At 40.0% G+C, this 23,162-nt stretch overlaps 1 protein-coding gene across 1 annotated transcript in view; it reads right to left on the reverse strand.

Annotated features, from left to right (window-relative positions):
* frmpd4 (FERM and PDZ domain containing 4) overlaps positions 1-23,162 on the reverse strand; it is a 154,619-nt gene that overhangs the window by 75,611 nt on the left and 55,846 nt on the right. Inside the window, exon 3 of the mRNA XM_060832964.1 lies at positions 15,650-15,695. Within this exon, the coding sequence (XP_060688947.1) occupies positions 15,650-15,695 (46 nt within the window). The remainder of the gene's footprint in view (positions 1-15,649; positions 15,696-23,162) is intronic.

The following is a 23,162-nucleotide window of genomic DNA, read 5'->3' on the forward strand; positions in this document are numbered from 1 at the left end:
GCCTCACAGCACCAGAGACCTGGGTTCAATTCCCGACTCAGGCGACTGACTGTGTGGAGTTTGCACGTTCTCCCCGTGTCTGCGTGGGTTTCCTCCGGGTGCTCCGGTTTCCTCCCACAGTCACAAAGATGTGCGGGTCAGGTGAATTGGCCATGCTAAATTGCCCGTAGTGTTAGGTAAGGGGTAAATGTAAAGGTATGGGTGGGTTGCGCTTCGGCGGGTCGGTGTGGACTTGTTGGGCCGAAGGGCCTGTTTCCACACTGTAAGTCTAATCTAATCTAATCTAGACTCTTGTACAGCCCCAATTTTTATTTGCTCCACAATTGCTTGTCAAAATATCAGCTGCCTAGATTGCATCTGCTCTGAAATTCTTTCCCTAAACAATTTTACATCTCTACGTCTCTAACCAGTCTGTAAAACTGAGCTCTTCGACTAAGCATTTTATCATCTGCCCTAATATGTCTTTGTCATTGTCAATTTTTGGAATAATGTTGTTGTGAAGTATCTTGGGATGTTCTATTATGTTAAAAACACGATGTGTTGTTATTTAATTACTCCAAAGAAAGTTGCAAATGTGCTTCTAAAAGTTTCCTTGTCTTTGTTAGTACATGTTTGTTATTTCCATGTCAAATAGATTCAGCAAGCAATATCTCAGGCTAACAATGTCTAAACAAACCATTAGCCATTACTTACAGTCCTGACCAACTGAAACCAATCCAACCTCGTACAGAGCAGAGTCTAAGGCAGCAGCCTTATATCTAGTATAGAGGTTTTGGGGGTAGTGCCCCTACCTCTGAGCCAGAAGGCTGAGTCCAAGTTCTAACTTGCCCCAGAAGTAACTTATCTGAATAGATTAATTTAAAAATATCGATGTCGATGGTTTACTGCTGTATCAGATGGTGCATTTATCGAAGAAGTGATTAGATGAATCCCAAATTAACATCCTTTGACTTTTCCTTATTGTAATTACATTAACAGTTTTTAACAATTGTACTACTTAAAATAAAAGCTTTGATTTTTATCTCCTTGGAATTAATTGAAGAAATAAAAATGGTGTGTCAACTAATTCTATTTGATCTCGGCAAATCAAAAGGTTACTTTCTGTCCTTACCCAAGATGATCCTACACTATGCAGCTAATTTACTGCAAATTATCTGCTGTCCAATGTGGAACTTCCATAGGAGGACTCAAACTGGATCTATGATTGCATTTGATAAGTTTCACCAAACTTCTGATGATAGGTAAGCTTCAAAATACAAAGCAACTTAAAAGATCTACAAGATTGATATGAGCCAAATTAATGAATGTCTAGAGTTACATGTTGCAATATTGAAATGGGTTTCATACTTTTCCTTTCAATTTAGCTAATGCATCAAATCTAAACTGTAGCTTCTTGATAAATTACCTTAAAGTATCTTATAAATAGTCAGATCCTATGTTGGGCGCATGTGACTTGAAAAACCAAAATCTTATTGCTATTCAAATATCTAATAGACTGATCTGAAACTCCTCTTTCCATCTTTTTAACAAAAATATAACATTCATTTTAACTAGGTTAAATATAAGAGAGAGGAATTTCAAACCCAGCAAGTTAAAAAGTCATGTATTAATACCCATGGGATAATTTCTGGGCCATCCTGTTCAATGAACTTTCATAAGCAGATTAACCATGGTCTGAGGCCCAAGAAGCTCTTTGTGCAGATTAATATCGGAGACCCTTAAGTCTTTGTACATTCATTAACTCTGAGGCCCATGAGATTTAGAACACAAATTACATGTTCTGTAAGCTTCAGGAAGCAGAATAATCAATAGCACACAAGCAAATCGGAACTCACAGTTGGGCTGTATTTAGCTCTAACCAGCTGTAGTGCTTATACAATGCTTTCACGCATTTGTGCATATGATGGGGTAATCACTTTATTCCACAGCCCCCTAAAGTAGTAAGCTTGCTTATTGCAAAAGTGCAATAATAATTCCCTGGACATTAGTTGCCTTTTAGAAATCAAGAAGTCTTGTTCCACTTATGCAATATATATATATATTTTTAGTAATAACGGTGATTCAGTAGGAAGAGTCAGACACAATGAAAATAAGATCAACTTCTCTACAGTTATGAATCTGATTAATAATATATGTGCATGGGCAGAAGAACATATAGATTGTATATGCACTCACTGTATACCCATCTCAATGCACCATGACTACGCAACCAAAGAAAATAATTGTAATCTTAATTACAAGCTGCAGAATTCCTTGGAGCACAGCCAAGGATATTGCTTTTCACATCTCTGCCACAATGCTCAGCAAGCGTATTATACTTTGTGTTTTTATCAAAAACCCTTCAGGAAAACTTATCTCTGCTGATGGATTTCTTGCCGACTGTGGATTGAAGAAAGCAGTTTTGACTGTGTTATGGCACCAATGCTCTTCATTTAGTCTTATTACCACTGCTAGCTAGATTTCAAAGCAAATTATAAAATAGCCAGTGTGAGTCTTGCATATCCTGGTCACAAATCTTCCCTAATATTAAGTCAGCAATACAAACTCACATTTCTCATACATACAGGCCAATCACAAAACAGGACTAACTTGGCATTCAACGCAAGAGCAGCAAATCCATTTAAAGTTGCTATACTGCACACTTCTAGATGAAACCACCCTCTGATGCTACCACTGCCCACCCTGACCTGTTGGCCCTTCCATAATGTTCACTTTTGAATAGCATCCATACATCCTAGGTTCTATTGTAGATATCATGGTCTGGACTGTAACTAGATTTACAGGTGGCTTTGTCTCTCCCTTTATTGATGCTATCTCAGCTGAAATTCTTTTCACGGCTGATCTGCCCACTCTGCGTTGGTGCAGAATTTCTCATCATTAAATCTCACTGCAGCTACCCCATCCCTTTAGCTCTTCTGCTACCTCTGTCCTTCTCTCACATTATCATCTTTTATTAACACTCCCATCTCTCCTTTAATATTCAATGTTTTTGTCACCAATACACATTCTATCTCATGTTTCTTACCAAGATATCTCCTTCATCCCTTACATTGACTAATTCATTATCCTCAGTCATTTTGCCCTCCATCAGAGTTCACATTTCTCCCTCTCCTGTCAAGTCATTGTTTGTCCTCATTTCTCTTCTCCCCCCGCCCCCCTATACACTCTCCTATCCATATTCACTGTCAGGTCTCAATCTTGCCATCCCACATGACTTCTCTGTTTCTTGATAAAGGGCTTTTGCCCGAAACGTCGATTTCACTGCACTTTGGATGCTGCCTGAACTGCTGTGCTCTTCCAGCACCACCGATCCAGAACCATTCTCTGGAATCATCCAATCACAAATATGGCTATCTCAGACCACACCAGTGGATATCACCCCACTCATATCTTCTTTCTTGCTTCAAACCACACTTTATTCTACATCTACAAACTCTCCATATCACTTTCAGTCTTCCAATTTTCCAGTTTTTGACCGTATTTTCACAGTGATCAAGCATCCCTCACAATCCCTTCACTCTGCATTAGATGCTCTAATCTCCAGCAAATCCTTTACTCTTTCCCATACTACCTTTTCTCCTCCTAAATCCTTTACGTTCACTCTCTTAAGTCTCAGGAATACTGAGTTGAATGTAGATGATGTGCATGTTGACTGTTCATCACTGGATCTGACTAGACTACATTCAGCACTACCAGATGCTGTTTCACACAGCTAAAGTGGATCATTAATCTAGTATCATGTGTGACTGTGAAGATAACCTGCAGCATCTTTTCTCTAGCACCAAACATTTCCTTCAAGTCATTTCCTCTGCCTGCTCCATTCTTATATCCAATAACAAACTCAAGAAGTTCATGGACTCTTTCGTAAATAAAATTGAGACCAACTATTGAACTGCCTCTGTTATGTTGCTCCTTTCCTTCTCTCGCTAAGCCAAGCTATCCAATAGGTTCCTACCATCAGCCCCACTATAGGTATAAGTAGAGAGTAGGAAAAAAAAAATCAAAAAACTAAGGCTTACTCAATGACAAAAACAGGTGATAGGCCAGTGGTTTGCAAATTTTTTTGTGTGTGAAAAAGCAGTAAATGACCAAAAACGATTAATAAAAATGGAGAAAAATGACATTGAAAGCAAATTGGCAATAAATACCAAATCAAAGTTTATATGGGTATATGAAAAGAAAGAAAGAAATGTATGGGAGCCTTGGAGGATGCAACTGGGGAAACTGAAAATGGGGTACATGGAAAGGTCAGATAATTTAGGCCAATATTTTGCAATGTTCTTCACAGTGGAGGACATAAAAAAACATCCCAAAGATAACAGATTAACAAGGGGTGCTAACAGAAGAAAGAGTTTGGAGCAGTTCTATCATGAGGGACAAAGTATTTGAAAAACAAGCAGCACAAAAGGCAGACACGTTGCCAGGACCTGTGGCCTGCACCCAAGAGCTTTAGAAAACGTGTCTGCAGAGAGAGTGGGGGCACAGGTCAAAATATTCGAGAAGTTACTTGCTTCCATGAGGGTTCCAGCAGATTAGGAAACTGTCAATATATTATTCCTGTTCAAGAAAGGATGGGGACAGAAAGCAGGAAATAGTAGACCAGTTGGCCTGATAGCTGTCACTGGGAAAACATTACAACCTATTACTAAATAAGAAATAGCTGAGTGTGTAGAAACACTTAACGTAATAAAACAGAGTTAACATAGTTTTGTGATAGGGAAATCATGATTGACAAATTTGCATGAGTTTTTCTAGGATATAACAGAGTTGATAAAGTGGAACTCGTAGATGTACAGCAGCACATTTAAATTTTCAGAAGAGTGAAATTCGGTAGGGTGCTGCATAGAAGCTTATGGCATAAGAAATTAATTCACAGAATGGGGGGAGGGTAATACAATAGCATGGACTGAAGGTTAGCAGCACATGAAAGGAAGCGTTGATTTTAATGGATTTTTTCAACTTGGAAAGACATCACAAGTGGAATGCCATAAGGATTGATTTGGAGATGGGAAAGAGTGTCATGTATCCAAATTTGCTGACTAGACAAAAATAGATGGGAGGGCATATTGTGATGAGGACACAGGAATCTGTAAGTGGAATAGAACTAGTTGGGTCACTCTTTCAGGAGCTGGTACAGGCACAATACATTGAATGGCCTCCTTTTGTACTATAAGGTTCTATATAGGTAGGTAGGATGAGTGGATAAGAACATGACAGATGGTGTTTACTGTAGGAAAGTGTAAGGTCATGCACTTTAGAAGGAAGAATCAAAAGCCAGACTATTATTTAAATGGAGAGATACTTATGAGTGTCGCAGGAAAGGTCTGGGTGGTGTTGTGCATGAAACATATGATTAGCATGCAGGCACAGCAAGTAATTGTGAAGGCAAATGTAATTTTGATCTTCATAGTGAGAGAGTTTAAAAACAGTAGTCTTGTTGAAACTACACAGGGTGTTGAGTACGAATCTAGGTACTAGAGGTTGCACTGTTCAGCTGGAATGCACCCTTTTTGGTCACTAAGATTTGAAAAACTGATAGTTGGCTGGGTAAAAGGCTTTGTCTTTGATCCTGTTCTTGACTGTCTGAAGTCTGTGCATCCTTTTAAACTGAAGGATCTTTAATCTCTTGGATTTCCTTTGTAGAGGATGTCTTGCTGGATGAAAAGTGGCATTTGCATCTTTGCAATGTTCTAAATCATTGGACAATATTCCTCCCTTCTCAACGGTGGCTTCCATGCAGATATATGCACCACATCTTCAATTTGAGTCAGCAGACTTATATTTTCAATCTGGCTATAGATCTGTACATGAGGACTCTTTGCTTCAACTTATTGGTTGGTTTGGACATTTTCATTTGCTGTCTGCTGTTGTATTATTACTAAGCTAATATGCTCCCTTCCTCAAATCTTCTATTTGAAGATTGGTTCTTGCTTTTGAGAATTTTTCTTGGGAAGATGAGAAAGTCAAGAATTCTGCTCCAAATTGCCTATTCCAAGTCACCTCACATCCAACATCAGATTTGAATCTGTCATAGCTATCTATTCACCAAGCTGTGTTGCACATTGAGTTACATTAATTCAAGATTTGTCCATTAGCTTAAGTGAGATGTACTACTCATTGGCTCTATCAATGCAAGCACTTCCTCACAAACCTTGCTCATACTTGCAGTATAAACTCTCCTCAGTGTTGCTTACCTTGGGAAACATTTCTACCAACCCCGTATAATCATATTGACCATATGAAACAAAATTCCTATACCAACTTAACTAAACTCAATGTAACTTTAGCTTTTATTGTTAGAGATTTTAAAACAGTAAAGTCTTGTTGAAACGATGCAGGGTGTTGAGCACTAACTCGGGTGACCAGAGGTTGCACTGTTTTCCTGGAAATCAATGGTTGCAAAACATACAAATCTCAATGAATTCTGCATTCTGTTTGAGTTGTTGAATCCCTATGAAATCTTCTACTGGCTATAATTTAATTGATTGTTCACTGACTAGCTATTCCCTGACACTAACCCATTTAAACTGGAAAAAGATTGAGGTCAAGACATGCATTCATACTTGAGTGAGAATCTGTGAAGTATTTTTACGTTTACTACTCTTTGGTATCCCCTACATTGGAGAGTTACTTTTAAAATACTAAGTTACTTTTAATCTCTAATGCTATGCCTCTTAGTATATGGGATTGCATTATTGTCAGCTGTGGACAATATTTTCTTGTCAATGCTTCACTATCTAATAATACTATCTGCTGACATTTGCTCCGGGGTCTAAATTGAAATCTACGACGTAGCCATTGACATAAATTTCAGCTTTCCACAAAGCTATATCCAAGTCCACCTCATTAACATTTTTGGATTTTTGCTTTTTAAATGAGTGTGTTCTATGTTAGCACATATTCTGCATGTGTCCAATTGTGTGACATGTGCTAGAAAGGATTTATTTTCTTCAGCTCGGTGCTGTCTGCTCTTGGGAAGCTTCTTTGTTCCATACAGTGGTATCTATTTTACACAGTGTAATGGTTTCTCATGCGGGCTGCTTGCAGTTTTGTATCTTAAGAATTGAACTGACTCTTTTCAATATCCTGTGGCAAGGTTGTGTTTCTCCTCTGGAGACTGAAATGTGTTACTTCTTCATTAAGAAATAGACATAATTTATTAAATCATTTATGAATCTTCCTGGATGCTTAACTCTCCCTATTACGTCTTGTACTAGCGAGAATGTTAATTGTTTGAAGATTGAAGTGAGTGTTCAAGGTTCTCCGTCCCTCTTCAGAAGTAGCTCTTGCTTCTTTTATCCAAGGAACAGGAAATTCGACGTTTCGGGCCAGAGCCCTTCATCAGGAAATCCTGATGAAGGGGTCTGGCCCGAAACGTCGAATTTCCTGTTCCTTGGATGCTGCCTGACCTGCTGTGCTTTAACCAGCAACACATTTTCAGCTCTGATCTCCAGCATCTGCAGACCTCACTTTTTACTTGCTTCTTTTATACCTTGGTGAGCTATTATATCATCAGTCATACTTGCAATGAAACATAAAAGTATATTTACTTATGCAACTTCTGATTTAGTATTTAATTTGGAAGCTATTCTGGATCTTAAGAATTGTTTTTAACCATGATGTCCAAAGATATTTAGTATATCTTTGACATTAAATCTTATTCAAAACAGAATTTCAAATGCCAGGTTTTTCTAATGCTGTCATGGCTTTTATTTTGCAGTAATAGATATTCAGCTGCTTTATGCTGCTATACTGGAGTGTTTTCACATGTTCTACAGTCAAAATGGATAATTCCTACCTTTTTTTTCTGGCTCCACTGGATGAATCCTGCCACTTGTGGTCTGAATAAATCATTCCTGTTTCTTTAGTGACTATACTGAATGAATCTCACTGCCTGCAGGTTTAATAAATGATCTCCACTATAATCATGGTTTTACTAAATATACTCCCACTATTTATGTCCTTAAGAGATGAATCCTACTTCCTTTACCCTTTTTCTGTCTGGGTCCTGCTGTCTGCAGCTCCAATAATTTCTCTTTAATTTCAGTTGATATAAGTAAGGAAGATGTGTTGGGTAGGCTAGAGGTTATTAAGGTGGACAAATCCCCAGGACCAGATGGGATCTATCCCAGGTTGCTGATGGAGGCGAGAGAGGAAATAGCTGGGGCCCTGACAGATATCTTTGTGGCATCCATAAATACAGGTGAGGTGCCGGAGGACTGGAGGGTTGCTCATGTTGTCCCCTTGTACAAGAAGGGTAGCACGGATATTCCAGGTAACTACAGACGTGAGACTGACTTGGTGGTGAGAAAGTTGCTGGAGAGGGTACGGAGGGATAGGATCTATTAATATTTAGAAAAGATTGGGCTTATTAGTGATAGGCAACATGGTTTTGTGTGGGGGAGATTGTGCCTTACCAACTTAATAGAGTTCTTTGAGGAAGTGACCAATTGATAGATGAAGGAAGGGCTGTTATGTTATATACATGGACTTTAGTAAGGTGTTTGATAAGGTTCCCCATTGTAAACTAATGGAAAAACTGAAGTCACATGGTATGTAGGGTGTTCTAGCTAGATGGATAAAGAATTGGTTGAGCAACAGGATGTGAAGGGGGTTCTTGAAATGGAGAAAGGTGACCAGTGGTGTTCCACAGGGGTCAGTGTTGGGGGCCACTGTTGTTTGTAATATTCACGGATGATCTGAAAGAGGGCACTGTTGGTATGATCAGCAAGTTTGCAGACGACACAAAGGTTGGTGGAGTAGCAGAAAGCATAAGGGACTGTCAAAGAATACAGAGGATATAGATAGACTGGAGAGTTGGGTGGAAAAGTGGCAGATGGATTTCAATCCAGACAAATGTGAGGTGATGCATTTAGACAAGACTAATTCTAGAGCATATCATACAATGAATGGAAAGGCCTTGGGAAAAGTTGATGGGCAGAGAGATCTGGGAGCGCAGGTCCATTGGACCCTGAAGGTTGCTGCACAGGTGGATAGAATGGTCAATAAGGCATATAGTATGCTTGCCTTCATTGGACGGGTTATTGAGTATAAGAGCTGGCAAGTCATGTTAACATTGTACAAGACATTGGTTCGGCCCCATTTAGAATACTGTGCACAGTTGTGGTCGCCACATTACCAAAAGGATGTGGACGTTTTGGAGAGGGTGCAGAGAAGGTTTACGAGGATGTTGCCTGGTATGGAAGGTGCTAGCTATGAAGAGAGGTTGAGTAGGTTAGGTTTGTTTTCATTAGAAAAAAATGAGATTGAGGGGGGACCTGATTGAGGTTTACAAAATCATGAAGGGTACAGATAGAGACAAGCTTGCTCCCAGGGGGAAGGATTCAATAACGAGAGGTCACGCTTTCAAGGTGAGAGGTGGAAAGTTTAAGGGGGATACATATGGCAAGTACTTCACACAGAGGGTGGTGGGCGGCTGGAACGCGTTGCCAGCAAAGGTGGTAGAGGCAGGCAGGGTAGATTCATTTAAGATGCGTCTGGACAGATGCATGAGTAGGTGGGGAGCAGAGGGATACAAATGTTTAGGAATTGGGCAATAGGTTTAGACAGTAGATTTGGATCGGCTCAGGCTTGGAGGGCCAAAGGACCTGTTTCTGGACTGTCAATTTTCTTTGTTATTTATTCTTTGTTCTATTGTAGAACATGGAAATCAAGAAATAATGTAGTGAAATATTTCTCATCTTTAACAGTTTTAATGAAGAATCTACCATCTTTTCTATGGCCCTATTGAACTCTCACAGCTTTCATCTTCCATTGGACCAGGGACTGATTAGGTTACTAATCTGCTCCTGTGTCATGTTAATTCTGCCTTTCTGATACCTCTGGGTCGAAGACCTTGGTTTAAATTGTTTTATGAGCCCCTGTTGTAGCCAAGTCTCATGGAGCTGTAAGTAATTTCTGTACATTTTGCTTTCCCAGCCTGTACTAATTTATCATTTTTTAAAAAAGTTTTTTCCCTTGTCCAGCAGGGATCTGATGAAGGAGCGGTGGTCCGAAAGCTAGCGTGCTTCCAATTAAACCTGTTGGACTATGACCTGGTGTTGTGTGATTTTTAACTTTGTATTACCAGGTCTGAAATGCTTTTATAGTTCTCTGTAGATCCTTCATTGTTGGGTCACATCAGGAAGATTTCTCCTGAAAGGTTCTTAAATCTTTAAACTCTTCCTGCTGCTGACTATCCGCTTGAGCAAGTGACTGAAAGCTACAGATGTTGAGAGACCTTCATACCTCCTGCCGGCAAATGGTATGAGGCAGCTGAACAAAATCCATACTGTTCACCTTGTGCTGCTTAACCAAGTCTGATCCTCATCATGCGTCAGGTTTGTTGCCAACATCCTCTTTAGGGACCAATAGCGTAACCTTGCTCTTGTATGGTAGGGCAAAATTTGCAGGTCTAACTACAAGAGGCTCTTGTATTGAGCACCAAACAGTTTATTGCATTTTTGGCACAATTACTGAGTGTGCGTAGAGATGAGAGACTATGTGGAGGCCCTGGACATTAGAGAGTACTCCTCCAAGATCCTAACCTGTTTTGCCCACGATCCCATCTGGTGTCATCATGGTGGGTGGGACTTCAGGGACTTTATTACTAACCTTACAAACTCATATACAGCTGAGTCTGGGCATGTGCAAGAGAGACAGTCAATGTCTGTGTGGAGAGAGGGTATGTGCTTGTTGGAAAGAAATTGTATCATTTTGTGAGAGAGAGAGTGTGTGTGTTGAGACAGAAGAGGTGATGGTGTGTGTGTGTGTGTGTGTGTGTGAGAGAGAGAAAAACTGTGACAGAATGCATGTAAGTTATCTTGAGACTAAGCCACACCCCTTTTTCTTTTTCCTCCCTCCCCACAAAGCAGGCTGGGAAAGGAGGAAACCCAGATTAAAAGACAACCCAGTTCTGTTTGCCACATTTGTGTGAATTGCACTGGTATCAGTTCAGAATGTTCATCACCAGAGATGAATGCAAGGTCAATGTTAGTTAAACCCAGCACTTTAGCTTGGATTCAGCCTCCATCCATTCATTCCCTGATCCTGATCTTTTACTCTTTCCAGCTTTTTTTTTAAACAAATGTGCTAAAAAAGATTTTATAAATTAGCTCTGCTGCTTGGCACTCTTAATACTGATTTTATTAATGGCTCTTTCTAAAAAAAAAATCATTTTCTTTTGTTTTCTTAAATTATTGTTCAATATAGTGCCAAACTTCATAGTTCTGAAATCCACTTTGAGTGAGGAAAATATAGAACTGTGGGTCCTAACAGACAATCCTGATTAAAGAACAGATAATGTCAGTATCTGCTGTGAATGATGATGTTTCTCTGTCAGTTTCTCCTCCCTTCTCTTGTTCTTTTGCTCTCCTACTTCTTGATTCTGCATTACTGTTTGGTTCGGTTACAGTTTGTGCACAGCAGAGAGGGAAAAAGCAGGGAATGCATTGAGAAAATCCAGCAGGAGTGATGTGGGCTGGTGAGGGTGTGAAGAGGTGAGCAAGCGTATGGTGCATGCTTACACTTTTTGAAACCTGACAATCAAAAGAGAAGGGGAGGTTGGTTAGAGGAAGCAGGTGTTTTCCATGCTTCCAGCTCCACCACTGGCCATGTTCTCTGAGTGTGTACCTGTCCCACAGTGGCTAAGTGTTCCAAGATAAAAGGGAGGATGCGCTTCTTAAAATGTTGTGAGTGTATATGAGTATGAGGTGAAAGCTCCATGAGGAACAAGTTATGGTCATTAAAGATTGTTGGTAAGTGAGCAGCAAAGAGTTAGTAGCAAATAAGCATTGCGTGTAGTATTTGAAGATGTATTTTCTGACTTTGACCAATTTGAGAGAGCTGCCAGCATTGGAACTGACTGGAGTCGGTCAGTCAGGGAGTATGCTCTTCCTGTTCATTTTCAGGCCATTACACGTTTCACAGACTTTGACATATATGAAGATTGGTCATGTAAATTTAGATGACTCACAGGTAATGGAGTAGATACACTTGTTAAAACAATGATCAGTTGGTGTGAGTGAAATCGTTATAAAAATAAGCAGTTTCTATAAAATGCTCTCCAAATCCACTGTTTCTTGTAAGATTTTACATTTGGAAATATGGAAATGTATTTGAGGGATAACTTAGACTAAAACTTCACTTTGAAAAGACTGTGCGAGTTTGAGTGCAATTTTGAGTCATATTACCAGATGCACCCAAAGCAAAAACTCAATCATCATATGTCTGGTTCTCTTTTCATTCACACCCATGTATAAAAATACAAATGTTACATATTGTTTGGATCTTGAAAGAAAATTCTGCTTTAATAGCTGACCTGGAAACAACATTCTAAAATCTGTCCCTTTCTTATCGTTGTGAACTTAGAACAGGAGCTTGTTGTTATTGTCTGTTGTCAAGGAAGAGAGAAAATTTAGCATTTGTCCTTCCCCCTTGTAAGTACCAGCACAGCTATATAGAAGCTGGAGGGTACAATTAGAGAACTTGAGGAGGTTGCATGGAGTGAATCACAGTACACATCTGAGAAATACCAAATGGTAGTAGCTTAGGAGCAGAATGCACCTGCTGCCCAGATGGCCATACAACTGCCATCAATGACCCCTCTATTTTGGGAAACATAGCTGTGTAGTGACAGTGGGGAGCTTTATCATGCTGTTAGTGCTGTTCAATGAAAACAGAGATTGCAGTGTTTAGGTGCTGACCTAAGCATTGATGCCTATTTCATACATTTGAGATGATTTTGACACAAGTGCCTGATATGCAGAATTCCTAAGGCATCATCTTATTTCTGCCTTGGTATAATTTGAATGAGTCAAGATTAGAGTGGTGCTGGAAAAGCACAGCAGGTCAGGCAGCATCCGAGGAGCAGGAACATCGACGTTTCGGGCACGAGCCTTTCACTCAGATACATTTAGTCGTGAAGGGCTCTTGCCCGAAACGTCGATGTTCCTGTTCCTCGGATGCTGCCTGACCTGCTGTGCTTTTCTAGCACCACTCTAAACTTGACTCTGATCTTCAGCATCTGCAGTCCTCACTTTCACCACATAACTTGAATGAGGTTGGGCTGTTTGTGCTAGATGGGGCTGTCATTTATTGCAACAGGAAGAAGAGGCAACTGCCAAAGTGGCTGTTTTCTTTTGGTCGTCCTTCCGATGCTCACCGACATTCTGAAACAGAACTCCCTTTCCTCGACTCTCTGGTGCCAACTTCCCAAAGGTGTGGGCCTCCTGTCCACTGTAAACATTGGGAAAATGTGGGAAATGGGAGGCCAATGGAGATTTGCACTGTGTGGGCTTGGGACCAAAATATTGGGAAGGAAGACATAAATTTCTACCAACTGAGCTAAAATAGTAAAACCACTCTGCAGAGCCTAACAACTGAACATAATGGGCTGGTGTTGTGTGTGTGAGGGACACTTGGCTGCTGCTTGACCAACACCCATCCCCCAGACACATTAAAGACTGTTTCCCCACAGCAACAATATAGTGGAGATGGCCTAATGGAGGTGACAATGGGACTTCCTTCAAATGCAGGTACAGACCGCATCATTTACTGACAACACTTGTGACCTTTGAAGGCAAGTTGCTGCAGACTGATGCTCCATCATCCCTACATACATCTTGGAAGGGAATGCTCCTTTCACAAAGAAACCTATAAGGTGAGGAGATGAATAAGGATAAATAAGAATAAAATTAAAAATTAAAATCTTGACATGAATGTTAACATTATAATATGAAGTGTCAGGGTTACATGACATTGATATGTTCTCAGCATGACAAATTGTGTGTGAAAGAAACAGCATGACAAAAATAATTCATGACTAAGTGTATCTGAGTGATGGTGCAGGATGAAATCAAAAGATGCCAGCAGACATTTTTCAAGTAATATTATGGAATACAATATTCTTGAAGACTGCAACGTGTGCAGGATATATTTCAGTACTAATAGAACACTTTCCTGCCATACAGTATTTTATTGGCTTAAAATTGTATTGGACAGTGTTACTGTACAAGACATAAATCATGGTGGCACAGAACTTTCACCAGAAACAATGTGCAAAACTGAAAAACCAGTAATCAATGTTGTGCTAGTGTACTATGTTAGTGATGGGAATGGAAGATAAATCTGAAGAATGCTTTGACCAATTAGTTAACCCAAATCCAAAAGTACAAGTCTGGCTTTGAGGACCATTAAATTAGTTTATCGTTACTGTAACCCTTGGGTCTCCATTGCTGATCTTACCCTGTTAGTAATCCATTTCTGAACATGGGTCATCGGACCTAAAATGCTAACTCTTCTTTCTCTCTACAGATGCTGCCAGACCTGCTGAGGTTTTCCAGCAATTTCTGTTATTGTTTCTGATTTCCAACATCTGCAGTTCTTTTATTTTTTTTCTCTTTCATGTTACTATCTTAATGTATTTCTCAACTCCATGGAACACCATTGTGAGGGTTCAGGTTTTTTTTCCCCATATTTATGCTGAGATCCAATGCTGGAATAATTCCATTGACATCTTCAAACATATAGCTTACATAACATGTTACAATATGTCCACAGACTCTCTTCGATAACTCTTCACTTCATTCACTATAGAAGTAAAAGCAGATCATTTGGACTCAAACGCTTCAAATCAGGAGAGAATAGCAGACCATTTATAATTGTTCATATTACTGTAAAGTTATAAATCTCATTTAATAAACAGACACTTTAAAGCTATATTTGAGCTTCATTGCTAGGGCTTTAAAAAAGTAGCACTGCTGTTCAAATTCAAATATAGAGTGAGAACTTATGATGGTAAACTTTCATCCTTAGAATTCCTGGGACAATATATTCTTGTTTTCATGATGAATATCAGGAATGTAAATGCATTCTACCCAATCATTTACTGTCTATTACTGCACAGCAGTATTGGATCTCAGCTATTGCTGATTGTTGGACTCTTTTTATAAGTCAGAAACTTGTGGACCTAATCCTCAATATAAAGACTTGAGCACAAAATTCAGGCTGACTCTTCAAAGATGTCACTTTTCAAATGAGATGTTAAACTGAGGCCTCATCTTGCCTTTGCAGGTGCACATAAAATATCAAATGACACTATTTTGATGAAAATTATTTTCAGTGTTCTGGTCAATATTTATATCTCAATCAACATCGGTAAAACAAATTGTTTGGTCAATATCTCATTGCTGTTTGTCAGAGCTTTTAATAGGTAAATTTGCTGCGGTGTAGCCATTACAAAAGTGTTAAACTAGCTCTAAAGCTGTTTGGGAATACTATTACTCATTCATGGGATGTGCCATTGCGGGCAAGGCCAGAACCTGTTAACCATCTCTAATTGCCTTAAGCAGTCGCTATCTTCTTGAACCTTTGCAATTCATTTGGTATAAGTAAACTTAAAGTACTGTAATAATGAAAAGTGCGACCAAAATGCACAGATTTCTTTTTATTTCTGACTGAAAAATCAGAGGGTGGCACTTTTGCCCAAATTTCCAAAATGCTCCCGCAAATGTTCCAAGATGAACGTTTACCACAAAATGCCATGTCGTTTTATGAATATTTGCAAAGAGAAATCTCAATTCCTGCATGAGCGAGACAGAAAAACAGAAGTAACAGATAATAAACACATTAAAAGCAGGCCAATACTTACAGGGTATGGCTGAACGACTGTCAAAATGATTGATTCCTTGCAACTCCTGTGGAGACAGAAAAAATATAATTGCGGTATTTCTTTTTACAGTATCTGTGAGATTTCAACCTCACATTGTGAGTTTGTTTACAGCTAAAAGCATTTATCCCAATGGCCTTGACAATTCCTTTTAACAATAAGAAAACAAAAATCAATGAACATTGATGAAAAAGGAATTGGCTTATGCACCTGTGGAACAGAACGGCACAAATAATGGTGCACATATTGAGATGCACCTCCTCTACTAAGTAGCAGACTAATTGCCTTAAACTCAGCAAATGAAGAGGCTATCACTTGGTTTGGGGATTTACATTCACTAAATGAGAAAAAAGCATGGCCTTGTTCAGACTTCATTTTACTGCTGTGAGATGAATTGCTCTGCTGTCAGATAGTTCACTTGCAAAGAGATTATCCTGAAATCCCTTTTTGCTTATAGAGTCATACAGCGTGGAAACACACCATTCTGTCCAACATATCTGCACTGACCAGACATCCCAATCTGACCAAGTCCCATTTACGTTGGGATATTTTGTATAAGAAACTTATTCTGCAGCAGTGTCGTGTTGGACTCGAAATATTAACTTTGATTCTCTCTTGGAGGATGCCAGGCCTGCTGGGTTTTTCAAGCACTTACTGTTACTTCATCATAAATAGTTGAAGAAAGTAACTCTCTATTTACATTTAAAAGAAAGTGCTGGAAGACCAGCGGAGAGAGCAAAGTCATACTAATGTTTCAATTTGACGACTATTCAAATTAACAGATTCTGACCAAAGTGTGGCAGAAAAGGGACATATTTGTATGTCATTAACTCTATATCGGACAAATCCTTACATGTGAAACAAAAGCAACTTCAGTCAGTTAAATCTTTCACGAAAGCAATGACTTTGTGTCCAATACAAGTAAGCTGTCAATTAGGAGGAGAAAGTGAGGTCTGCAGATGCTGGAGATCAGAGCTGAAAATGTGTTGCTGGAAAAGCGCAGCAGGTCAGGCAGCATCCAAGGAACAGGAAATTCGACGTTTCATTCATCAGGAATTCCTGATGAAGGGCTTATGCCCGAAACGTCGAATTTCCTGTTCCTTGGATGCTGCCTGACCTGCTGCGCTTTTCCAGCAACACAATTTCAAGCTGTCAATTAGACCAGGATAACAGGGGTGCTTGCCCTAGATGGATGTATATTTAAAAAAAAAATTATCATCACTTTGTTTCAGAAATAAATTCATTCATTAACTGCAAGTGAGCCAGGACTTACTGTTTGAAATGTTGATGAATGCAAGTTATCAAACAAAGGAAGAGACAAATGAAATGATGTTTGATAGCTGGACCATCAAGCATAGCATATGCAGGAAGGTGGAAATAATTACTCACAATTACACAAGCATTAATTTCAATCGAATAGCTGCAAAATGAATGGATTTCCTAGCATAAGTGACACATTGTTCTTCAGCCTCGGTTCTCTTCAGAGATATGAAATCTGAGACAGGAAGCCAGTGATGAGGTGAGTTTCTGCTGGAGCTGGAGTGAATATGAACTGCTGGCTGCTGTCCAGCCGCCAGCCATATGCAGTGTGTGGCTTTGAGAGAGTCTGCTGGCACCAAGGTGAGTAACAGGGGTGAAGGAATTCACATTGTTAGAACTGGAATGGTTCTAACAATGGATTGGGAGGAGAGTTCAGGAGCAGCGGGAGGTTTTAAAAAGAAGTCCCAAGTTTTAATGGTCCACAAGTTACCACATAAGAAACGATGAATATTATATATTTATGGCCCTCGGGTGTTTAATAGATAAGACATTACATTTTCTGTAATTTACATGGCTGCTTCTGTCTATTAGTTAACCCATGAATAGAACAGATGACCACTGGATGAGGCATTTTGCATATTTTGAGAGACCACTGGTTTGAGAAAACCTGGAGGTTGCAGGGGCTTGGTGTGGGATTGAAGCTGGGTTGTTTGAGTTGGTTTTCTTATTTTGTGGTCTACCAGCACTATTAATGGCACATATTTGCTGGATCCAGCTAAGTTCTCCTCCTTTCTGATGCTGGATTTCCCAAGCCCTGAGGAACATGATCTCAAGTAGGTTGCTAGAATTTGAGGCACACACCGTCATTAACATCCGTAATAATAATCCGTTTGTCCAAAATATGCCAATTAGTTAGTTTAAGCAAAGTTACTAATGATGGGTTTATTTGGTAGGTGGTGGTTGGAGCATGCAGACGCATGTTGTAACCAAGCGGATTGGAGTGTGTGATGCATATGTCACTGTTAACTGTTGTTGATGGCAGCAGTAGTGACAGTAGGCAAGAGTGCTTTGTGGGGGACAGAAACAAAGCAAGATTAGGAGAGCCAAACAACAAAACTACCTTGACTGGACAAATTGACTCTGTGAGGGATAGGATAGAATTGATGGAAAGCATGGGGATAACAAGAGCAGGATGGGGATGGCATAGAATGAAGGAATGGCATAAGAGGATGGTATTAGTTAAGTGTGGAAAAATGGCAGAGTCAACTATTTGATAGAATTTATTATTTGAAAGATATCCTTTGTTAAAAGTAAAGCTTCATTAGGTTTGAATAAAATGGAAGCTTAGCAAAATCCGTCAGATGAATTAAAGTAACACATCAGCACTGAATCAATGTATAAAGAGAATGTAATAGTTTCTGTCTCCCGCTGAGTTTCTTCACACTGTGCTCCAGTAGCAACGTCACCACTCAAAACTACACCCAAATAAGTATCAGTGATAAGGTTATTACAAAAATTGAATCTCAAACAAAGAGTTTTTTCATGGAATAAAGCTGGAGTTAGGAAGCTGCTTTATACTATGATAAAATTATTATTGGCAGATTTCAAGTAATTAGAACGTGTATTCTTCAAATAGTATTGATCTCATTAGCTGTAAGCTTGTCTTTAAACTCAGGAGAAAACAGTTCCAACAAGTGAAGAGGGCAATCAGGACAAATAACTTTATTATTGTGTTAACTCAACTTAATCATGCAGCTCTTCCTTGGGTTTTGTTTTGCCCTGACTGCTTGATGTTCTGGATCCACAAAACTAAAAGAAAACTTTTCACAAGGAAGCTTCAGGCTAATCAACAACCAACCAACCTGCTCTGAAAATTCTGTTCATATTTTTTCCAATTGTGACAAATTCCCCAATAAAGGCTGAGACAATCAATCACCAATATTCTAAATAAAAGAACCTATACCATCTTTTTTTAAAAAAAGTCCATTAATCTTTTCATCTATTGTTAATAGATACCTTTTTTGGAAAAAGTCACAATCTAGATTTGCATCCTTATCAAATATTTTAATCAGTTTCTCCTCTAGCCATGCCCGACCTGTCGACCAGGTTTTAATTAAATCCATTAATTAGCTTTTTGAGATATATTGTAAGGTGTTTTCTCTCTTGGTCAGGAACACCAACAAGGGAGAACTCCTTAACCAAAAACACCACTCCTCCTCCTCTTTTGCCTCCCTTTCTATCCTTCCTTTTGCATCTGTACCTCACAACATTTAATCTGCCAGTCCAGTCCATCCCTGAGCCATGTTTCTGTAATAGCTATGATAAACCAGTCCCATGTTCTCAACCATGCCTTAAGTCCATCCACTTTACCTGTCAGGCCACTTACATTGAAGTAAATGCAGTTTAATTTATTAGTCTTATCTTGTTCTTTGCCAAGCTCTTGCCTGCGCTGACTTGCTCTGCTTATCTACTGTATTAGCCTTAGAGAATGGTGGTGATGGGATGTTTTTCAGACTGGAGGCCTGTGATCAACGGTATGCCACAAGGATCAGTGCTGGGTCCACTATTTTTCATAATTTACGTAAATTGTTTGGATGTGAATACAAGAGGTAGAGCTGGAGATTTTGCAGATGACACCAAAATAGGAGATGGAGTGGACAATGAAGAAGCTTACATGGGAACCTTGATCATATGGGCCAATGGGCCAAGGAGTGGCAGATGGAATTTAATGTCGATAAATGTGACATGTTGCATTTTGCTAAGGCAAACCGGAACAGGATTTATACATTCCTGATGAAAGGCTTATGCCCGGAATGCCGACTCTCCTGTTTCTCGAATGCTGCCTGACTTGTTGTGCTTTTCCAGCACCACACTTAGAATCATAGAGATGTACAGCATGGAAACAGATCCTTCGGTCCAAATTGTCCATGCCGACCAAATATCCCAACCCAATCTAGTCCCACCTGCCAGCACCAGGCCCATATCCCTTCAAACCCTTCCTATTCATATAACCACCCAGATGCCTTTTAAATGTTGCAATTATATGAGCCTCCACCATTTCCTCTGGCAGTTAATTCCATACACATACCACTCTCTGCATGAAAAAGTTGCCCCTCAGGTCTCTTTTATATCTTTCCCCTCTCACCTTGAACATATGTCCTCTAATTCTGGACTTCCCCATGCCAGGGAAAAGACTTTGCCTATTTATCTTATTCATGATTTTATAAATCTCTACAAGGTCACCACTCAGCCTCCAACATTCCAGGGAAAACAGCCCCAGTCTATTCAATCTCTCCCTATGGCTCAAATGCTCCAACCCTGGCAACATCCTTGTAAATCATTTCTGAACCCTTTCAAGTTTCACAACATTCCTTCCAATAGGAAGGAGACCAGAAATGCACGCAATATTCCAGAAGTGGCCTAACCAATGTCCTGTACAGCAGCAACATGACCTCCCAACTGCTGTACTCAATATTCTGACCAATAAAGGGAAGCATACCAAACGCCTTTTTCATTATCCTATCCACCTGTGACTACATTTTCAAGGAGCTAAGAACCTGCACTCCAAGGTCTCTTTGTTCAGCAACACTCCCTCGGACCTTATCATTAAGTGTATAAGTCCTGCTAAAATTTGCTTTCCCAAAATGCAGCACCTCGCATTTATCTGAATTAAACTCCATCTGCCACTTCTCAGCTCACTGGCCCATCTGATCAAGATCCTGTTGTAATCTGATGTAACCTTCTTTGCTGTCCACTACACCTCCAATTTTGGTGTCATCTGCAAACTCACTAACTATACCTCTTATGGCCACATCCAAATCATTTACATAAATGATGAAAAGTGAGGTGGCACAGTGGCTAGCACTGCTGCCTCACAGCACCAGTGACCCAGGTTCAATTCCAGCCTTGGGTGATTGTTTGTGTGGGATTTGTATGTTCACCCTGTGTTTGCATGGTTTTCCTCCAGGTGCACCGGTTTCCTCCCACAATCCAAAGATGCGCAGGTCAGTTGAATTTGCTATGCTAAATTGTCCATAGTGTGCAGGGATGTGTAGGTTAGGTGCACTAGTCAGGGGTAGATGTTCAGTAATAGGATAGGGGAATGGGATTGGGTGGAATACTCTTCAGAGGGTCGGTGTGGACTTGTTGGGCCAAAGGGCCTGTTTCTACATTGTAGCGATTCTATTCTAGTGGACCCAGCACTGATCCTTGTGGCATTCCACTGGTCATAGGCTTCGAATCTGAAAAACAACCCTCCACCACCACCCTCTGTCTTCTAGCTTTGAGCCAGTTCTGTATCAAAATGGCTCGTTTTCCCTGTATTCCATGAGATCTAACCTTGCTAACCAGTCTCCAATGGGGAAACTTGTCAAATGCCTTACTGAAGTCCATATAGATCACATCCACCTCTTTGTTACTTCTTCAAAAAACTCAACCAATTTTGTGAGACAAGACTTCCCACGCACAAAGCCATGTTGACTATCCCGAATCAGTCCTTGTCTTTCCAAATACTTGCCCACCACTGAGGTCAGGCTCACTGGTCTATAGTTCTCTGGCTTGTCCTTATTACCTTTCTTAAACAGTAGCATCACATTAGCCAACCTCCAGTTTTCCAGAACCTCACCTGTGACTATTGATGATACAAATATGTCAGCAAGAAGCCCAGCAATCACTTCCCGAGCTTCGCACAGTGTTCTAGGGTACACCTGATCAGGTCCTGGGGATTTATCCACCTTTAACCGTTTCAAGACATCCAGCACTTCCTCCTCTGTAAGATGGACATTTTCAAGATGTCACCATCTATTTCCCTACATTCTAAATCTTCCACATCCTTTTCCACAGTAAACACTGATAAAAAATACTTGTTTAGTACCTCCCCATCTCCTGTGGCTCCACACAAAGGCCGCCTTGCTGATCTTTGAGGGGCCCTATTCTCTCCCTAGTTATCCTTTTGTCCTTAATGTATTTATAAAAACCCTTTGGATTCTCCTTAACTCTATTTGCCAAAGCTATCTCATGTCCCCTTTTTGTCCTCCTGATTTCCCTCTTAAGTATACTCCTACTTCCTTTATACTCTTCTAATGATTCACTCGATCTATCCTGTCTATACTTTACATATGCTTCCTTCTTTTTCTTAACCAAACCCTCAATTTCTTTAGTCATCCAGTATTCCCTACATCAACCAGCCTTTCCTTTCACCCTGACAGGAATATACTCTCTCTGACTCTTGTTATCTCGTTTCTGAAGGCTTCCCATTTTCCAGCCTTCATTTTACCTGCAAACATCTGCCTCCAATCAGCTTTCAAAAGTTCTTGCCTAATACCATCAAAATTAGCCTTTCTCCAATTTAGATCTTCAATTTTTAGATCTGATCTATCCTTTTCCATCACTATTTTAAAACTAATAGAATTACGGTCGCTGGCCCCAAAGTTCTCCCCCACTGACACCTCAGTCACCTGCCCTGCCTTATTTCCCAAGAGTAGGTCAAGTTTTGCACCTTCTCTAGTAGGTACATCCACATACTGAATCAGAAAATTGTCTTGTACACACTTAACAAATTCCTCTCCATCTAAACCCATAACACTATGGCAGTCCCAGTCTATGTTTGGAAAGTTAAAATCCCCTACAATTACCACCCGATTATTCTTACAGATAGCTGAGATCTCCTTACAAGTTTGTTTCTCAATTTCCCTCTGACTATTAGGGGGTCTATAATACAATCCCAATAAGGTGATCACCCTTTCTTATTTCTCAGTTCCACCCAAATAATTTCCTTGGATGTATGTCCGGGAATATCCTCCCTCAGCACAGCTGTAATGCTATCAAAAACGCCACTCCCTCTCCTCTCTTGCCTCCCTTTCTGTCCTTCCTGTAGCATTTCTATCCTGGAACATTAAGCTGCCAGTCCTGCCCATCCCTAAGCCATGTTTCTGTAATTGCTATGATATCCCAGTCCCATGTTCCTAACAATGCCCTGAGTTCATCTGCCTTCCCTATCAGGCCCTTTGTATTGAAATAAATGCAGTTTAATTTATCAGTTCTAACTTGTTTTCTGCAATGTCCCATCCTGCCCTGACTGTTTGACTCATTTCTGTTCTCAAATGTACCAGTCTCAGATTGATCTCTTTCCTCACTCTCTCCCTGGGTCCCACCCCCAACCTTACTAGTTTAAATCCTCATGAGCAGCTCTAGCAAATGTCCCTGCCAGTATATTAGTCCCCTTCTTTTTGACTCT

The sequence above is a fragment of the Hemiscyllium ocellatum genome, chromosome 12 (genome assembly GCF_020745735.1).
Source record: "Hemiscyllium ocellatum isolate sHemOce1 chromosome 12, sHemOce1.pat.X.cur, whole genome shotgun sequence".
Lineage (NCBI taxonomy): Eukaryota > Metazoa > Chordata > Chondrichthyes > Orectolobiformes > Hemiscylliidae > Hemiscyllium > Hemiscyllium ocellatum.